This window comes from Pelmatolapia mariae, linkage group LG5 (genome assembly GCF_036321145.2).
Source record: "Pelmatolapia mariae isolate MD_Pm_ZW linkage group LG5, Pm_UMD_F_2, whole genome shotgun sequence".
NCBI classification, from domain to species: Eukaryota; Metazoa; Chordata; class Actinopteri; order Cichliformes; family Cichlidae; genus Pelmatolapia; species Pelmatolapia mariae.
This window is the reverse complement of record NC_086231.1, coordinates 16,394,195-16,415,031: the sequence shown is the minus strand read 5'-3', so window position 1 is coordinate 16,415,031 and position 20,837 is coordinate 16,394,195. Positions and strand designations below refer to the sequence as shown.

Genomic DNA, 20,837 nt, shown 5'->3' with positions numbered 1-20,837 from the left:
ACCCGTGATGTAAAATCAGTTTGACGTTACCTGCTTTAACTCCTCGGTTAAATAGAAAACACACGGTCTGTCGAGAACCAAGCAAATATATAATAATTATAATGATGTTTCATTAAAAATATTCACTTCTACATGGGATGAGACGATCAATACAACCCTGGTGTGTGTGAGTTCAATTTGTAGGCAGCTAGCATTTAGCTAATGTAACATGGTGCAGAGACATGAAAGTGACCTGCAGCCTGCTCTCTTTGAACTTTATTATTCTGTTTGTGCCATTTAGACACATCACGAACATTTCCATGTTCATAACATGCTCCCTTCTGATTGCTTCATAATTACAGAGTTTCAGTGTGTGAGGCATAAAGTACTGTACGTAAACACTAAAGTGTCATTCTTTTATTAAAACTTGGGTTCAGTTACACAGAAAAATGGTCTTTGGCGGATTTAAGGCATTGTTTGTGCTGCTTTCAGGCAGTTCTGTAATGAACTGCAAAGTCAGATAAACTGCATTAGGACAGAAACGCTGTGACATAAAAGCGGCACATGTTTAACACATTTCTATCTTGCTTCGCAGCCTTGACCAGGTGCCCGTTGGTAGACTCTTGCAGTTTTGTGTGCACTCAACAAACACTAAAACAACCATGGTCATTTTATATGATGTTAGTGAACTGTAGCTCCAGTCACCTAAATTAAACCAAAATTACTCAAACTAAATATTTTACAACAACGAAACAGGAAACAAAGTTTCCAGAGTGGAAATAATGGACGCTGTTCAGTGATGTGGGAGAACCACGTGTCGTTATCCTACACGCCTGGGTTCAGTAGTTGGCTGCAGACTTGAGCTTTGTGTTTAGTGTACAGATTCAAGACTGACATCAGGTTTTCTCATTTAAGAAACAATATTTCTCAAAAAGCTTCAGGCTTCAACCTTTTAAGGAAAAGTTCATCTGCTGTCACCATTAGAAAAGGCCCGATTTGCAGACGTTACCAAAACATACAAATCAGGTTAAGCATTGGGAATATGTGAGTTCAATTCTTCACGAGTGATTAATGTGTTTGCTTATGCGTGACCGCATTCTTGGCGATCGCGCCGCTAATGCACAGCAAAGAGCTTCACAGCGTGTTAAGGAAATCTGTAAGAGCTTTGTGCCAAGTGTCTGGGTCGTCCAGGTAACAGGGGTGGCCTGCTCCCTTCATCACCACCACTTTGTGATTGGCCAGATTGCTCAGGTTACGGAGCGACACCTCCCCGAGCTGATGGTCCTGGTCACCGTAAACGATCAGCGATGGGACCTGGACACAAAAAACACAACCGTAATGACAAAAAGATCCCTTTGCAGAGTGATTTCCACTGTCCTTTTTCTCGCATTTTAAAATCTGTCTCTCTTTTATTTGTTTTTAAATTCAAACCCATAGCTAAAGGGATTTTGCAGATGTCCTAAATTTCACCTCAAGCTGAAAAAAAGGAAAGAAGGAAATCAAAACAAGTCCTGTGAAAAGCTAAGACTAAAAGGTTTTAGGTGTAACAGATTTATGTGTCTAGTAGTCAATAAGAATTATTAAAGTAAATAAAAGTGAGAAAAACTACAGTCTTAGTTTTTCCAGCCTGAGAAGAGAAGTTCAGATCTGTCATCTTATTAAAAAAAATACAGCAATATGAACAAACTCTATTACAAGTGAAAGGCTATAAAAAGCATTTATTTTTGTACCAGTTTAAAAAAAAAAAAAAAAAAAACTGGTGCAAAACATCGATCAGATTACTTCATCAGAAAACCTGAAGAACTTGTGAATACAACTTAATCGTTTCCCACTCTCCCACATCTTCACTGCATTAAAGTTCCTAACCCTCATTGCAGAAATACACATGAATGCAGTTACTCCGGTTTAGTTATTTTAGTTGTAACACACTTTGACATTTAATGATAGCATAAATGTTTGTTTTATGCTTTTTTATCATCAGTAAGTTGCATTTATTACTCTATTGTCCATCTTTTGAGTTACTCTGCTGCTCCGATGTCTCTTTTTTTGCTAAGAGATTGCTGAAAGTGGAGCTACAAATACAGAGGCCTGTAATAAACTGCCACAAAACGGACAGAGAGGGCAGGTTCTTTGTATCGAGCGCAGAGACCCTTTGGGTTTTTAATGATTTGCTCTGCTCCCTACTGAGGGTTGACCAGCTTCTTTGTCATTTCTTAAGCAGTTATGATTAGTGTTTTCTAATCTCCATCTTATTTCTAAAATAGCTAAATTTCATTTATCTGTTTTTTTTTCTTAAAATCTTTCAGATCTTTCTTGTAAAGTAAAACTCACTTAACATTCCCCGTTAGCTGTTTAACTGTTATTTATAAAACCAACAGAGTGCCTTTTAAAACACTTAATAAAAGATTAAATATGATATCCGAAAGTATTCTCTGCAAAACATCCTTTAAAACTAAAAACACTCATTACACAGAAAAACTGCTCCTGTGAGATCTTCTTGCTGCATTATAATTGCTGAGACTTTAATGTGTGAGCTGAGTCTTTAGAATATTGTTTAGATTAAAATAAAAAAAGAATGTACAACTTCTGCATTTAAACTGTTTATAAAGGTAAGCAGTGACGACCTAGTGACCTGACAAAACCTGATTTTCTGTGTGGGAATTGGAAATTTTGTTAAGGTAACTGCTTGTTCTAAATAAGTAAATTAGACAAATCACTTTTCAGGCTAATGTGCCTACAATTGATTTGCCATTAAGACATTTCTGAGCTGGATGAAAGCCAGTGGCATCTGTGCAGGTAAAGTCACTGTCTCTTTTAAAAAGAAGAGTTGGGAAATTGGATGATATTCACAGCTGCTCAAGTTATCCTTTAAAAAGGAAATGACAGTACATATACTATACCAAAAAAGAGAAAAAAAACTTTTGCAGGAGAGGAACCTACAAAGGAATATCAAGCAGAGGCATATCCTCACACACAGACTCTCTACCTTTACACTCTGGTACTGCTCCGCTGTGAATTTGTCCGTACAGATGGGAGCCACAGGGATGTAGGCTCGCACCAGAGCCTGGTGCTCGAGGAGGAAGGGCAGGGAATACATCCCGCTAAGGGATGGGCTGATCACCACCACCGGGGTTAGATTCAGCTGCTCACACACCTCTTTGAGGAAACCTGCAGGGGCGGGTGTTCCCACTGCCGCCGGGGCTTTGGCCGATTTAGACTGACCAAGTTCTGTGGAAAGAGGGGAGGCATAAGAAAAGAAGAGGAGGAAAGGAGTAAGGTTTGTTGATGGACATTGACTTATTAACCTAATTACTGGCCCCAAGGCAAACATTTTCTTTTGGGCCCATGCTGCCTCAATGATCTATATAAATTGTAGAGTGCCTGCCAGATCATCACTAGAGGCTGTCAAAGCATGAGACAAAAATACCAGATTCTAAAAACAAGCAGAACACGGGCTGTAACAATGACTCATGGAGGCAATTCAGTGCTTTAAAAACCTTCAAATTTGAACCCCCATGCACATTAGACTTTCCAAACAAAGCCAAAGTCCTGATGCCAACTGCAAATACATATCCATAAATATAATGCAAAAAGTTAAAGTTTCACCTATGAAAATAGGTAAAACGACAGGACACAGCTAGCTGTGTTGATTTCGCCTTAAAAAAAAAAGCTCTCATAAAAAGTTTATAATATAAACAACAATAAGAAAGTTAAGAAACAGAGTTTTTGAGACTTCTAAATCATCACTGTGATTTTTATTTTTGTTGAAAAACTTAAATTTAAAAAATAAAATTTTTAAGCAATAAATTGCAAACAAAAAATTAAAACAAGTTATAACTCATATATTCTAGCTGATATTTAATTAATATGTTTGTTTTTCATTTTCAGTAGGGTTAGCATAGGGCCACACAATTGGGTATTACTGTCAATAGTCCAAGCCCAATTTAATATTTGCGAGCATTCAAAACAGCGAAGAGCCAAAAGTTTGATCCTGAGACTTTTAGGAGCTCTTTATGTGCCGGTGGCAGCCTGTTGCCTTGCTGCGCTTCATTGGTCATGCTGACTTTTCAGTTAAAAGCTGAGTGACGGAAGGAGATGGTGTTTGTTCCCCGACAAACGCACCTGGCAGGTCGATGGCGACCGCACGGCAACCTGCTTTGGCCAGCGTCTCCAGAGTGCCGATGCTGAGCCAGTTTTCTGAAGAGAAACGTATGCCGTGAAGAAGCAGAACCGACACTTTTGCTTCTCCTGTCACAGGTTCGCTTTGTCTGTAGAACAGTGGCGCGTTGCAGCTCTCCACCTGCACTGTACCCTCCGTCATTTTAACAGCTGCCATCCTGAACAACAACAGAAGAAAGAGAAGGCAGTTATTTCACATGGTTTTCCACACTGTTATACCTCCCATTTTTCCTCCTCTTTAACAATATTAGTTCCTTCAGGTGGAAAACTCAATCAGCTTCTATGCCGCCAGTTTCTGTGAAGCTCTTCTCTTGTCTCTTGACAAAATTAAAGATCACTCCAAGAGAGGACCATATTTCTTTGGAGAGAGAGAAAGTCTTGTAGAGATGCCTAAAAAATAAAATTCCCAACCATAATGGGTGTACACCATAAAAATGCAATGATGTAACTTCATTTGCTTAGTTTTCCTTACAAAGTGCAAGCACAGAAAGATAAACTTCATGTAACTTTATGTAATATTTTTCAGCACAATGATGATCCCAAACACACTGTCAGTCTGGTAAAAGCATATCTGATAACACTATCAGTCATGAATTGGTCTCCGCAGTGTGAGATCATCACGATCAAGAGAGAACAGAACAAAAGCCGGCCGACATCCAAAGAAAAGCTTTGAATGTCATTCAAGAAGCCTGGAGAACTATTAACAGACTATTTAAAGAAATAACAAAAAAGCTTGGCTAACAGAGTTCAGGCTGTGCTGATTAATAAAGGTGGTCATACTAAATATTAGTATGGCCAATTAGAATAGTAAAAACTCTGTTTTTGGCTTATATTCTGTATTTCTTTGTATCTTTTCACACGTTTCAGCAAATCGCTGCACCTTTTCCCACATTTTTCAACCAAAATATAGAAGACCAAGACTTCTGCACAGCAGTGCAATATTTTTCCCCCTCTCTGTTGATAAATATGGTGATCATTTAACTGAAAATACAATAAAACTAATTTGAAATACTATAAAATCAATGGGTTTTTTTTTTAAAACAGACATTTTTAACAGTCACATGTATGTATATTTTATATATTATGTTTTAATGAAAGACATAACTGCCTGTAACTGCATCACATGCCTACAAATGTGGTTATGTTGCCTCTTCATGTTCATGTTATATATGTTTTGTTACATTTCCGTTTGAGTGTAGCAACAACCCCCAATTACTCATCGCTCCACCCCTTTTTAATCCACTGACCGTGAATCAGAAAGTCCCATGGCAGGTTTACTGCTCCACGCTTACTTAGTACTTATTAGTCCACCGTTTTGTTGCTGTGAGTTTGTCCACGATCCCCGCGCTTTCAAAGATCAGCGTGGACTTAATCGGATGTTCCACGGACGTATAATCAGCAGACAGAAGTGTGTGCGCAGCTGACAGGTTAAACAAGTCGGATCAAAGTCCAGATTAGATCATTTTTATTTTACATCGCCTATCTAGGTGCTTTTTGCTCATCATTCAAAACACACGTGGCGACAGAATAACAACCCCCTCCTTCCCTTTTCTTACCCGACTGTGAATCCCCGATGATTAAAGGTGCAAAACAGAGAAAGTCAGACAGGTTCTTGAACCAGCTGCAGCTTAGCTTCAGTTTATCTCCCGGAAAACAAGAGAAAGAGAAAAAACCTTTGGAAATCGCCCTACTGACGTCTAGCGTTTGTGGCGAGAATTGCGTTCATTGTGGCCGAAAAAAATCACAAGTTTTCCTTTTTTTTCAGGTTATTGAGCGTAATCCTGATGCAAATATTTATATATCTGAGGGGCATGAAGAAGGTTCATGAACAGGGACCGATGTGCCACTCCTCATTAATGATTAATACATGTATTGATCGGCTGTGTTTTGGGGATTAGGGCCACTGTTTGAGCAAAGGCGCGACGCTGGCGTGTGGGTGGTCGTGATTTAGACTTTCTGTGTGGATGTTTAACATCGTGCTGAGCTTTTGGGGGTATTTTTCTGCCTGTCAGGTCGAGCTGTTCGCTGTTTGAAGTTGACCACCCGAAGGCATCAAAAAAGAGGAGATTTTAGAGCAGAGGTCTCGTTTTGACCCCCATAACGTGATTATAAAAGTTTTATCTTCCACCGATTCAAACAATGAAACAGTTTCTGCAGTGCATTCTCCTGACTGTCGGAGTGGTCACTGGTAAGTTTGATTAATTTCTTAGTTATTCTGACTACTTTCATTATTTTTGGTTGTTTAAATCTATTTGGTTAAAGATCACGAGGCCTATTTATAGACTGAGCACTCTCAAAAGAAATAAACAATTTTAAAAGACAGTTATTTTCATTTTGACAGCACCACTATTAGTATGTGATGGATTTTATCATTTCGTTAATGTATACTGGCAGTATCTGTGTTAATGGGGGCCTGTTAGAGTTACCAGTTGTGTAACTGTGTTGCTGTTCAAACCTTTTCTGGATATCTGCTGTCTCAAACCAGCAGCAGAGCGTTGGTCCAAAGGTTATATGTGTCCAGGCTCCTGCCCAAATATTCCATGTGGTGCCACTGCTCTCCAGTTAAAACCAGGACTAAACAGATGCAGATACTGCATGGTCCCCACATCAGTCTGTAAGCATTATGTTTGTGGTTTTGTTATACATGAACAGGGTACCGCAGTCCTCTGAATGACTTCCAGCGCTCGGAGGGCCGAGAGCTCGTTCCTACCTCCTGGAACTCTGCTCGAGTGCAGATTTTACCAGGCCTGAACCTTGAGGACTGTGCCACACGCTGCTCACAGTCACTGGACTGCAGGTAAACAACACGCCTAAACTACTTAAAGATTACGGTTTGCAAAAGGACTTTGCTTATAAATTGGCCAAGAACTTAAAACATATTCTCATAATAGATATGGATGTCATTGTCACTTTGGGAATTTGGAATTGGGCGGAAATTTTTTTTGATATATTTTGAATTCTCTCTAATTCACACAGGGTCAAAAGTATACACCCCCATTAATAGTTAGTCAATGGAAGGTGCTTCTGATTGAAGTGCAACTTGGCAAGTTGCACTTCAGTCAGGGGCTTTTTTTGTTTTTTTGCCATCAACAAGCTTCTGGGCGCTGGTTTAGCTCAGTGGGTTAGCAGGCGACCATATCCCGTATGACCGCAGAGAAGTAGACAGAGGTTCGAGTCCCACAGCCCTCTCCTTGCTTTCCTGCCTCTATCCAATAAAGGCTAAAAGGCCAAAAAAAAATCATCTTTAAAAGAAACAGGCTTCTGGCATAATTCTGGATCGATATTTGACCACTGTTCTTGGCATAAATGTTGGAGTTCATTTAGCTGACTTCTTGGTACAGCCAAGGCTTTTGATTTCCTTAGGGATTATTAAAGTATTCTGATTAAACATAGTGCACACATTTTCAGTAGGGTTAACATCAAGGCTTTGGAAAGTCCATTCCAGAAGCTTAATGGAGCCATTGCCAAACAACTGCAGATTCTAAGATCATCAGTTTAAACAATTGTACATAAGTACAAGCTTTTCTGATGTGTCACAATTTTACTAAGGTCCAGAACAATACCTAAACTCTTATTCTTAGATGAAAGGAAATTAGTTAGGATGTTCAGAAGCAACCCAGGAACCGCCAAGAACACCGTTCACAGTTATATCGCCATGGACTGAAAGGGTGTCAACCAAGAAAGAAGCCCCCGTTTCAAAATTGAAGCTTTCATGCTGACTGAAATGTGCAGCTTTCCATACAGACAAGCCAAATGCCTTTTTGTTTGTTTTATGGTTAGGTGATACAGAAATTTAGCTGTTTGGCTAGTATAACAAAGAGGAGAAGGTGAAGCTTTCAAACCTAAGAGCACCGCACCAACTGTGAAGCATGGTGGTGCTAGTATCATCCTCTGGTGCTGTTTTGCTGCCAGTACAACTGACACATTGCAAAAAGTGGATGGAATAATGAAAAAGGCAGACTACCTCCAAATTCTTCAGCTCAAATTAGCAACTAGATGGTTGAAATTACCAGCAGGACAAACTCACATGAAAATGTTTTTGGAAGGATAAAGCAGGCTGACATTAAACTTCTGGAATGTTTTTCCACTACAAAGTCCTGACCTTCTGGACTATAAAAATTTGTGGACTATGCTTAAAAGCCAGATCCGTGCCAAGAAACCAACCAACCATTCTGAATGAGCTCTACCAGTTCTACCAAGCAGGGTGGTCAAATATTCAGCCGGAATTGTGCAAGAAACTTGTTGATGGAAACCAAAAGCATCTGGTTGAGGTGCAACTTGCTAAGGGACATTCAACCAAATATTAATGGACTCAGGGCTTTGAGAAAATCTAAAGTCAATTAAAACCTGTGCACCCAATTCTTGTTTTTTAAAGTCATTAAAGATGTATGCTGCACAACCATTCCACCCTGGATGAATGTCTAGCCTTGTAGACATTTATTAGTAAAAGGCTAGATGATGTGAGGCTTTCCACCACAGAATGAGTCCTTATTCAAAAGGCTAAAATATAGGTCTGGACTATCAACATTGTCATTGCAGCTTCTTTCCCCATAGTTTTGCCATCTTAAGACTAGAACAGTAGATAATAATGGCCCGCCATTATTATCTACTGATATTAGGTAATTGCCAGCAACATCGACATTTATAAATGCCAATAAATTTAAAAGAAAGAAGAAGAAATGGAAGAAACACTCTTCAAACACATCATGTTGCTGTTTCATAGTTTCTAAATATGAACTTTCCTGTCTGCAACACATGTTTGGAGCACCAGAAACACAACAAACAGTGAATTGTGTCCCTGAAAGAAAAAGAAATCAACCTATATATCAGAATAGTCTTAAATGATTAAATATTGGTATCGATATCAATATTAAAATCTGTATCTTTACCAATCGGGGTCTAGTTAAGACAGCATTTATTTAATAATGCTGACACTGATATATCGACAGTCAGATGACATGTCATTCCTGCCAGTATATCAGTCGGGCTTTCATTATACTGTTTGTTAAATGTTAAACATAATATTCTTAAAATTAACTTTAAAATGTTCACTGATTAATTTAAAAACACTTTGTAGACATTAAGTTTATCCTCTGAAAGTAAAGAGCTTTGACATGAAAATATTTCTCAACATTAGAGCTTTCAACTATGAGACTCGTCCAGTTGTCACCTGTAAACATCTGCCCTGGGTGGGTGATGGCACCAATGCAGAAGTGAAGAGAAACGTGAACTGTGATCTTTACGAGAAGAAGGGTAAGACTCACATCGGTGATATCACAGAGATCAGTGCTTCCCATCGATACTGTAACCATTGATTGCTTTTTTTATGCAGTCTATGTAAGGAAGTGCATTGTGGGTAAAGGGGAAGACTATCGAGGCAAAGTGTCCACCACAAGAAGCGGACTCACCTGCCAACAGTGGTGGTCCAAATTTCCTCACGATCACAGGTGAGTTACATCTTCAGATGATTCATCTGTCCCCATTGTACTGGAAAAAAAAACATTGTGAAGATAAAGTGCTGCATTTCACTTTCAGTTCAAAGGTGAACAACAGCACAGCTCTATTTATAATTATTTTCCAATTGTGGGAGAGAGGTGCAGAGGTGGGAAATTCACGAAACAGTTGAAGAAACTTTCCTGAATAACTGTGTCTTTCATTTCCCTTAAAGCCAGACTGAAGGCAGAAAGCCAGAGTGCATTACTGCTCGTACCCCTCTCACTGTTGTGTTATCTGTAAATTTCACTGTTTTTAAGCCTTATTTCCACCAGTGTGGGTGCCTGTTTTCTTCAGAAAAACCGATAAGCAAAATATCATAAGCAGTCTTCAGAGCAAAGTAAGGAGCCAGATCTTTTCTCTGTACCTGACAGTGATTAAATCGTGATGAATATCTGAGTAATAGCCATCAGGTGGCCAGCAGTTCTCTAACTACACCACCGTGAAAGAGGTGTGCAGGTGTGCCTGATAAAACTGCAAATGATAGCAGATTTACATGTGATAACCAAAACTAATTTATGTCAGATATGTGTACTCTTCTGCTTGTAAAAATCCATTAATACATCTGTAAGTGTTTAAGAATGAACCCAGTCACTTTCTGTCATAGTTGTCTGAATCCATTCCCTTTGGGCTTAAGAACAGCTGCAGTTTCTATATTATTCATCCACACTAGAAGCTGACACTCCCAGATTAGGGAGTTGTCACTTCAACTGCATTATTTGTTTTATTTTAAACGACCAGTTGTACCAAAGTGTATGACTAACTGAAAAATTCTTTTTTTTTCTCAGGTGGACTCCTACAGCTACCAATGGTCTGGAGCTGAACTACTGCAGGAATCCGGATGGGGATCGGATCGGTCCGTGGTGCTACACCACCGACCCGGAGCGACGCTATGAAAGCTGCAACATTCCCCAATGCAAAGATGGTACATCCCATAAATTACCACACATCATCCTGCTTATCTAAACTGCAAACGTGAGATTTGTAAAGCTTTACGTAAGCTTTATTTCCTCCAAATGTCTCGTAATTAGCACTTTAATTTGGTGGAACTGGAAAACTTGTTACTCGTTTTTTGGCTTACCTGCTGACAGCATGCACTTACAATCGTTACTGTTTCAAGTTGCCTCACGAATAGCTTCAAGTTTCATTCTTTAAATGTGCTTTAAGAAAATTATTCAGCAATTATAGAAGCTGTTAAAAAAAGAGTGGGTCTTTCTGTATGTGTGTTTCTCTTTACTTCAAGCATCTTTCACTTTGTGAGTCATTCTGCTTGCAGAGGTGTGCATCACGTGTAATGGAGAGGACTACAGGGGCCAGGTTGACCACACTGTGAATGGCAGAGAGTGTCAGAGATGGGACCAGCAGTACCCTCACCAACACATCTACCAACCTGAAAAGTATGCACTCATTACTACTGTTTTGTTTGCACCTGAGTTAGCATTGCACAGCATATTTTGCTGTTGCATCTGCACTATTTAAGTCATTTGTTTTTTCCATTTCCAGGTGATAAAAACCTGCCTATGTGTATTTTTCAGGTACCCTGATAAGAGTTTAGATGATAACTACTGCCGTAATCCTGATGCTTCTCCGGTGCCTTGGTGTTACACCACTGACCCTGAGGTGGAAAGGGAAAACTGTGACATCAGCCGATGTAGTAAGAGCTTGCATTTATTGGACCTTTACTGGACAAACTCCTACAGTAGAGTCTTTACTTTTACTTTTTTAGAGAGAGGAAAAAAAAGAAAGGCAAAAAATCTCCATCCTTTCTTTCTTCTCCAAAATTCAGTATCTTTTGGATCTGTTTATAGGCAAAATTATTAATTAATCAACTGAGAAATGAATTGCTGGCTTATACAGTGAGTAAGATAATTACTAGATGTTACTGTAATGTTTTCTCTCACTGTATAAATTTACTGGATTAAACTTGTGGCTTATTTGTTTGTTCTGTTCTTGTCAGTGGGTCCCTCAGGCAAGAAAGAGGAAGCCAAATTGATTCCTGTAGTACTCTGAGACACAGTGGGATTAGAGAGTCTCATTAAGTTGCTGTAATTAAATCTAGAAAAATCACCTTTTCTGTGTTTGTACAAATTGCGTTCAGAAATGTGAGACATTTCAGGGCAGACAATGATTCTCTTTAAACGAATCAATTAAAAAAAGTGTTTTTTCATCGATTTAAGCTTTGTATAACAGGCCGTGTTTGCCAGATATAGTGGCTGCAGTTGTAGTAGTGATGTAGTTTTATACCCCCCCAGCTTTTTTTTTTTCTATGACTTTTTGTACTGCTTTTAATTCCAGTGTATTTTTGTAGGTCTTTGTAACTCTTGCCTATGAAAGGCACTTTAAAAATAATGTTGCTTACTTTTAACAATAGCTAAGAGTTTTATTGTTTTGTTTTTTTTTGCTTGTTTGTTTGTTTTATTTTTTTTAAATTCCATTCATGACATACAGGCCCATACTTTAAAAAATAATTTTAATTCTAAAGCAGGTAGATGATGGCCACGTGTATTTTTTTTTTTATACACTCAAGGACAAAGAGAGAACGTGAACAACCAGCAGAACAAATCAAATAAACAGGGCATTAGTGTTCTCCCAAAAATTTCAACAGAAGTTGTGTAACCTGGGGATTTCCAATGAGAATCATTGACACAAGAGAAGATCATGATAAAACAGTGCCATCCTGTGGTGTGATTAGTATTATGTAACATGTTATTATCCTTCACACACGTGGAAACCGCAGTGTTTTCCTGAGCTTCTTGTGTTTTCACTGTCACTTTCACATCTTAGTTTTCTCATGATTTTTATCCTGTAGGTAATTATTCTCCTCTTTTATATCTGTGTTTATTTGATCCTCCTCGTAGTTTCTCTCTGCCGCTGTAAATCAGCATCCTTAAAGGTGATTCATTAAAAAATGAGATCACGTTGTTCTTTTATCTCATGAGACTATTCCAACAAACTTTCGATTTCTCCTGCATTTTGTTTATGTTTATGTCATCTTTAACCTGTTCCTTCTCTCCAGCTGAAGTTCACGTTGAGAAGCGCCAGCGCTCCAGCTTCACCACCAACTGTTTCCGTGGGCGCGGGGAGGATTACCGCGGGAAAGTCAACGAGACCACGTCAGGCATCCCCTGCCAGCGGTGGGATGCCCAGCAACCCCATGAGCACCCCTTCTACCCAAACATATATGAGTGCAAGTAAGTGTTGATCGCTGTTAAGGTTAACCTTGTCATTTAGTCTTTTTTTTTTATTATTTTGTTTGTGGTCACAGCTTGTTAGTTTGATAGTGCTCTCGCTGCATTGCACATGAATATTAATGTCAAAACGTCATTGCAGTGAGATTTCTTGCATCTTATTTCTCTGCTGACAGTTGACAGTAGATGATGGATAGTCAGTAATTCTCCATTAAAAGCAGATCGCTCTCAGAGTGGCAGCATGCATGTGAAATGAATATTAAACTTCTTTGTGGTGCTGTGATCGCTCATCATGCCAGTAGTGATTAGCAGCATTTCATTCATTCATTTTCAGTAGACGTTACAAGGGTGGGGGGACAAGAACTTAGTTATTTCAGCGTGATCTCTGTGTCTCTACACTAACCCGGCACAGTGTGTCAGTGACCAGTAATTTAATGCATCAATGATGAGCTGAATCTGTGTTACATTTCATCCAGGGGTTTGGAGGAGAACTACTGTCGTAACCCAGACGGGTCGGAGGCTCCCTGGTGCTTCACATCTGTCCCAGCGATGAGGACTGCTCTCTGCTTGCAAATCAAACGCTGTGCAGACGACATAGAAGCTGAGGGTATTAGCCTTCTTCTCCATTTTAATATGAATCCAGCGAACAGGCTCCTGTTGGCATTAATGAATAAAGATGACCTTACGATGCAACGACTGTATGAATATTCATATGAGGACGTGCAGGGCTGTAATATCAATGTAATGAAGACTCCTCCAGCGAGAGCCCCAGAACCCTGGAATATCTGACGAGTCGCCAGAAATCGTTTCTTTTTTTCTTTTTCTCAGTTTGAACATTTAACTATAGATGAGGACAGAATTATTAGCCCTCCTATGCAAATTTAAAAAAAATTTTTTAAAAAGCAGCAAAGAGAAAATTTTGGATGCTTACATTATTTTACTCTGAAACAAAACAACGAAATTATTTCTCAAAAAACAAAAACTACTAGGGGCAGGATTATTATTCACTTTGGTCTTCAGTTCTCTCTCCACAGACCTTCAGTGGGATTAAAGTCAGGACTTTGTGCAGGCCACTCAGTGAAGTTCACTTTGGTCTTCTTGAGAAACGACATTTGTTTTAAGTCGTTGTCGTCTTGGAAGACAAAGCGAAATCTTCACCAGAAGTGACATTATTACTTGATCTGCAACATGGGGTCCATTCCTGTGCAGGCTTCTAGTAATTGTCTTCTTTTAAACAGCAGTTCCTAACTTGGCTAAGTCATTTACTAGTGTCTTGGTAGTTGTTCTTAAATCTTTAGAGACATCTCTCACTAGTTTTCTTTCCAGAGTCTTTAAAATCTTTTTCTCCCTCTGCCAGGCTTGTTCTGTACTGTGTGGCTCTTTGAATTTCCTGATGATGTTTCTCACTCTAATTCTTGACACTTAGAAAGATTGTGAAAACTTTGATTATCCATTTTGTTTTAACTTTTATTTTGGCACAATGCTTTCTCAAGTGGCAGCTCACTTATGGGTAAACTGGAAGAGGTTTACCTCAGGTTTAACTTTATAAAGCTCAAAGCTTGTAATATAAAAGTTAAATCACACCATTGCACAGCAGCGGTTTGTGCTATGGCTCAACAAAAAGGTCAGTCTTCAGGGGCTCATAATATGTAATTCATTTTTTTCCCTTTAATAATTTAATTATCGTGTGCTAAAAGAAATGATTTATGCATTCTAAATAAAACTACCATGTTGAAAATTTCTTTCTCTGTTAAATAATTTATGTGCACACCATTATTATAATGCAGAAATAAGAAACTTTGTAATGCCCAGAAAAATTGGAAGACTTCACCTCAAATGTAGCTTTGATTCTAAATGAAGACAGAGTTGTTCTGTCCCATTATGCTCATTTGACAGTCTGCCATACTTAGTAATGGCCGTTGCGATGATGATGAAGTCTTTCGTCTTCTTTCCAGACTGTTACCAGGAAAACGGAAGAAACTACAGAGGCACTGTGCGTAAAACTCGTAAGGGCATAATCTGCCAGAAATGGAACGTTAACACGCCTCACAGGACAAAGTAAGATAAACATTTAAGTTATTAAACAGCAGAGGATTTATTTTATGCACATGTATGACTATGACCACTAATTGGCTTTGTATTGAAACTGCATCTGCACTTCATACTAACATCGAGCGGGTTTTGTTTTCTGTTCAAACCGATGAATACATTAGAAAATGTACTATTAAAAAATAGGCTCTATACTTTATATTTTATTAAGGTGGTCTGTAACATAATAGTTGGTAAAAGTGTTTTGGGTAAGAAAAAAAGAATAATATTGTTACAAACAGAAGGACTGTCATGTTTTCAGCATTTTTAGCATGCCTATATATTTTAAGAGATCTGTGTGTGATCTTCCAGGATAAACCCAAGAACCCATCCAGATGCCAATCTGACAGAAAACTATTGTCGCAACCCAGATGGTGACCATCACGGACCCTGGTGCTACACCACAGACCACAAAACAGAGTTTGACTACTGTGCCATCAAACAGTGCGGTACAGATCTTTTCTACCTGTCTCTTGTAGCACTTTATTGGGCTGTGTGGTGATGGTTCATCCAGAGTTTGAGTTTAACATTCAATCTGTTGGTGTTTTTACACAGCTGGGGAGAAAGTGTCTATCACTGAACCAGTAGGTTAGTTGAGCAGGTTTTCTAATATATTTCACACCTCTGCAAAATATGTTTTACAGTATTGAGTCGCCTTTTTGTGATCACAGAAAAAGTGGAGTTTAGCGAGTGTGGAAAGAGAGAGGACCGGTTCCGTACGAATCCCATACTGCGTATAGTGAACGGGATTCCTGGGAACTCACCTTGGACGGTGAGCCTGAGAGACAGGTGAGTCTGACAGCTGATGGTGTTTAACAGTTATAGTAAAAGGCTTTCTGCTATGCTGGATGTAACCTCTGACCTGTGTGTGTGCAGAAAAGGAAACCACTTCTGTGGAGGATCCCTGGTTAATGCTAGATGGGTGATCAGCACCAAACAGTGTTTCTCCTCCTGGTAAGTCTGGTTCTTTTAAAAGTGCTCTCTGATTTCACACTTCTAAAGTTTTTGGCATTTTTGCAAATGTTTATTCTTAATAAGCGTTAGATGAGAAAACTGATTCCAGTTGTATGTCCAGTCACAAATAAAAACAACTCCACGTTAGCATTTCAGCGTGCTGCTTGTCTGTACTGGTTTAAACCAGAAGCAGAGGTTTTCTTACTTGTATAAAATACTACAGAGAGAACAACAATGGCAAAAGACCAGAGATTATTTTGCTGTTTGTGTGTTTAAAGTAGCACAAGAGCATGAAGAAGACTGGGATCATTGCAAAACATTCATGCAAAAATATTAGAGCAGTAAAGAGAGCATTGGCAGTGTTCACCTGTTCAGCTGCTCTTGACACAAATATTCAATCAGCCAATTGCATGGCAGTAATTTAATACATTTACACATGGACATGGTCAAGATGACGCCGTTGATAGAAAGACAACGGTAACTCAAATAATCACTTGTTACAACAACCAAGGTATGCAGCAGACACACAGCAGTCTGTCGACAGCAGCAGCAACAGACCACACCGGGTGCCACTCCTGTGAGCTAAGAACAGGAAACTGAGGCTACAATTGATATGGGCTCCCCCTAACCGGACAACAGAAGATTGGAAAAATGTTGCCTGGTCTGCTGAGTCTCAATTTCTGCAGTGACACTCAGATAGTAGGGTCAGAATTTGGAGTAAACAACATGAAAGCTTGAATCCATCCTGCTTTGTATCAACGGTTCAGGCTGGTGGTGGTATGTAATGGTATAGGAGATCTTTTCTTGGCACACTCTGGGCCTCTTAATACCAACTGAACATTATTTAAGCACCACAGCTTACCTGAATGTTGTTGCTGACGACGTCCATCTTCTGATCAAACTGGTTTCTTGAACATGACTGTGAGTTCAGTCTACTCAAATGCCCTCCACAGTCGCCAGAACTTAATCCAATAGAGCACCTCTGAATGTGGTGAAGGCAGAAGGGGTCCTAACTAGAGATGGCACGATACCACTTTTTTATGTCCGATACCGATACCGATATCATAAATTTGGATATCTGCCGATACCGATATTAATCCGATATAGTGTGTTTTTTAATCAATAAAACTGTTTTTTTTTAATATCTTGCTGCATTTTGTATAAGTTCATACTCAAGTTTAAATAAACAACAACACTAAAGCTATTCTGTTATACCTGTATGTAAAAAATACACTGCACCCAAAATATTTCATAGTTCAGCAATACTGATCAATCTAATAAACTTAAACCTACTCCATCCTTCCTATTCTGGTATTTTAAAGAGTACTTAGCAGAAATATTAAGCAACCTAACTAATAGGGTTGCAAACTCCCAGCAAAAAAAAAAAAAAGGGAACCACCCCCCACCCTCCGCCTCATGATGCTTAATCGATGTAATCAACTTTAATTTGATGCAGTGTGAAAAAAATGCACAGAAATAAATTATTTTTCAAGAATAATTAAATATATTCAACATCTTTCTTCTACAGAATTGCAGACTGTACAGATGGTACTTTCCCAAAGGAAAAAGTACTATAGCTTACTAGGGTATATTAGACTTAACAGTTAGTATATACAGTAATGGACTTCTATACATTTTACATCAGATTAAAACTTTGGGTGTAAGATTCAGATAATTATTTATTAAAAGCTAGACATTTTAAATGAGAATAAGAAAGAAAAGTATGTCTTTGTGCCCCCTTTTCCCTGTTAATGCCCTATCGGCCCCCCTGGCTAAACTTTGCTAGATCCGCCCCTGCACAGTTACCAGCCGTCAGCTAGAAAAGGATCCTGGTCTAGAAAGTAATATTAAATAAATTCTAACAACAGCTTATCAAGGTTAAACGTGCTGCTGTTGTTCAGCCGCTGGTTTCCTCTTTCTGGTGCAAAGTGGGCCAAAAACAAAGAAGAGAGACGGACTCGCGACAGAAACGCCGATCAGCTGATCATTAAGCAGTTTCACGATTGAAGTAGCAGCAAGAGAGGGAGAGAGAAGAGGCTCCATATATCGGTTGTTAAGCTTAACGTAGGTACGCTTTACAAACATTCAGAGATGAACTTACACACTTGCTTTACTTCTCTCTGGGATCACTTCCTCGGAGATGAAATGCTGGATTGCTAGCTCTATCATGAGCACACTGCTTCGACGTGCTACGGTTACAAGCCGAGTTACGTCGTGTCGCAAGTTTTGTGAGGTGCTTTTTTGATATTTAATGGATCGGATTACATTTTTTAATTTCTCGCCGATATCCGATCCAGTAATTTAGGTCAGTATCGGACCGATACTTAATATCGGATCGTCCATCTCTAGTCCTAACCCAGTTTTAGGAACCTAATTACTACCTAATAAAGTGGTTGGTGAGTGTATATAAAGGTGTGAAATTTAAATTAAATCTCTAATGGGTCTGACTTACTGTTAGACTTTGGATATTTCTAAGACATGTCTAAATTTCTCAGTTCTCAGTTTCTCAGTTTACAGTCTTCAAAGCTTCAGATTTACCATCCAGAGATGATAGAGAGAAAAAACTGTTCATTTAAATCTCATCAGGAAAGTAAATAAATATATTTCCAAACTCAAAAATGCTTTAATATATATTGATAGTGCTTAATCGTCTGTATGTGTGCATAGCTACGTTGACCTGCCTGGATATTCAGCCATGATGGGAACGCTGTTTCGTGATCCTCAAGAAGGAGAACCCGGTGTGCAAACCATCCCTCTCACTAAGATTGTTTGCGGACCTTCTGAGTCTCAACTGGTCATGCTACAACTGGAATAGTGTGTACTGTCAGGTCCCACCAGCACGCACACACATGCATGCATATGTACACAGACATACCTAAAAGTCCTCCTGACTCTTTTTCCTCCTCCCTTTCTTTCTGTAGCCCGGCCGAGTTTAATGAGCGTGTCTCTCAGATTTGCCTCCCTCCTGAGCGCTACATTGTAAGCGAGGGGACGAGGTGTGAAATTGCAGGATGGGGCGAGACAAGAGGCAAGTATAATCCTTCGGAAGTGCTGACTTCATGCAGTACCCTTCTACTTCGAATAATTAATAAAAGGTGTCTTCCTTAGAACGAGCATCTTGTTTCTGCCCTTGAAGTAATGTTGCTTCTAAATGAGGGGTATCCAGGCTACTGAGCAACAGATGGCACTGCTATTTTCAAAATCTTTCAACAGCTGTCCAACTTCCTTTTCGTTTCACTGTGCCTCTAAATACATTAGCTGCTAACTAATTCCTTCTTCTTAATCTTTTTCAAGGGACTGGTAATGAGGCTGTCCTCAATGTGGCCCACATGTCTGTTATTAGTAACAAGGAGTGCAACAAATACTTCAGAGGTCGTGTTCGTGAAAATGAGATGTGCACAAACGCCTTCCAAGCTGGAGTAGGTGCGTGCGAGGTACGTATCTGCGTAAAAATGGAGGACCATTTCAAAACTTTGCTGCTGTGATGTTACAGGAGAAATGCAAGGTCCCCTGCTTGAAGTGGTATATTTCTTAACCAAGTCATAACAGAACCACAGCACTGACCATCTTTGGTATTAATAGCTGTAAAAATTAATAGAATAGTTTGATGTTTAAAAATGGGAAAGTATGTGCTTAAACTGTGAGTTTAAGAGACACTGTTTAAATGTTCTCTTAAGCTGTGAGTTTATAAGGTCCTGGTAGGTGGATTTCATTACCTTTGGGCAGAGCCGATCCAGCTGGTTCCACCAGCTGTTTCCGCCGCTGTTTGTGTTAAGCTAAGCTAACCAACTGCTTGTCTAGCTTTGTGTTAAAAGTGCAGATACTTGAAACCCCCAGCAAGAAAGTGAACACAAGTATCTTCCCAAAGTGTCAAACTATGTTCCTTAAGTGCCACAAAATAACGGCGTAACGTGTTAGGACTTAACGCTTCAAATACTGATGGTTGGGAAACTGTTTGATAATGAAAGTTACTTTAAGCAAAGCGCATACAGTTATTTATATGTTCCTATAAATCAAACACAGTCACCAGTTGGATAATGGAAGTGAACTGGACAAGATGTGACTGCAAGATGTTTCTAACTTCAGCAGTGACAGTCAGTCATAACAGAGACAAATAATGACCCCGGAGTGTTGTTCCTGTGTGTCTGCAGCGAGACTACGGCGGACCTCTGGCGTGTCAGAACAGGGACTGTTGGGTACTCGAGGGGGTGATCATCCCCATGAGGCGCTGTGGACACCCGGGGCAGCCCAACATCTTTATCCGCGTGTCTATGTACGTGGACTGGATAAAGAAAGTCATGGAGATGGCTTAGAAAGAGAGAGCGCCGTCAAACACAGAACTGATTATTCTGAGTATTATCAAAACTTGCGAGACCTTTTCATGCGCTGAACATGTACACTTTTCCTCTTCTCAGATTCTTTGTCTATAAAATCTATCCCTAACACAAATCCAGATTTATAATTAGAATGTGTTATATGACTTGTATTACTATTACATTACTATATTATGAAAAAAATGTTTTGTAGTAATGCATCTTTCGGGATTTCTTCTGTTATGTCTGCATTACGTCTGCATGATTTAATGAATCCTTTCAGTCGCAGTAACTAACATTAGGTGGATCAGAATCCAGGTTTTTTGGGGGTTTTTTTGTTGCTGCTGGCAGCCAGAAACCAACAGATATGCCAAAATAATAAGAACTCAATAATCACACACGCTGACATGCAAAATAAAAAGCCATGCGGAAAAGGTTCATCATAAAAATGTGAGCAGCTTTTCAAAGTTTTACTTTGATGAGATTTTTCATTTTTATTACCACTACTTCTCCAGTCTTTATTCGCCTTTACCCTGATAAATGTTTATCTGCTCACAACTACTTTTTCTTTCTTTCTTTTTTAAACCTTTTTTTTGTAATGTTTATGCACCACAAACAGGGCTTAAAGGGCTCCTAATTTTAC

General features: G+C 39.2%; 2 protein-coding genes across 2 annotated transcripts; one reads left to right on the top strand and one right to left on the bottom strand.

Annotated features, from left to right (window-relative positions):
- Positions 1-381: 381 nt before the first annotated feature.
- On the bottom strand, positions 382-5,810 carry abhd14b (abhydrolase domain containing 14B). Its single transcript, XM_063473891.1, has 4 exons — positions 5,715-5,810; positions 4,102-4,316; positions 2,966-3,207; positions 382-1,293 (listed from the first exon to the last, which is right to left on the bottom strand). Exons 2-4 carry the CDS (start codon positions 4,313-4,315, stop codon positions 1,114-1,116), a joined length of 636 nt encoding a protein of 211 aa, XP_063329961.1. The 5' UTR covers position 4,316; positions 5,715-5,810; the 3' UTR covers positions 382-1,113.
- A 487-nt stretch (positions 5,811-6,297) lies between these two features.
- Positions 6,298-20,329, top strand: mst1 (macrophage stimulating 1). Its single transcript, XM_063472970.1, has 18 exons — positions 6,298-6,346; positions 6,811-6,955; positions 9,296-9,411; positions 9,491-9,605; positions 10,440-10,576; positions 10,928-11,048; positions 11,187-11,305; positions 12,668-12,842; positions 13,316-13,446; positions 14,795-14,897; positions 15,240-15,376; positions 15,483-15,515; positions 15,599-15,716; positions 15,804-15,881; positions 18,549-18,695; positions 18,803-18,909; positions 19,176-19,315; positions 20,033-20,329. Exons 1-18 carry the CDS (start codon positions 6,298-6,300, stop codon positions 20,192-20,194), a joined length of 2,133 nt encoding a protein of 710 aa, XP_063329040.1. The 3' UTR covers positions 20,195-20,329.
- Positions 20,330-20,837: the final 508 nt, after the last annotated feature.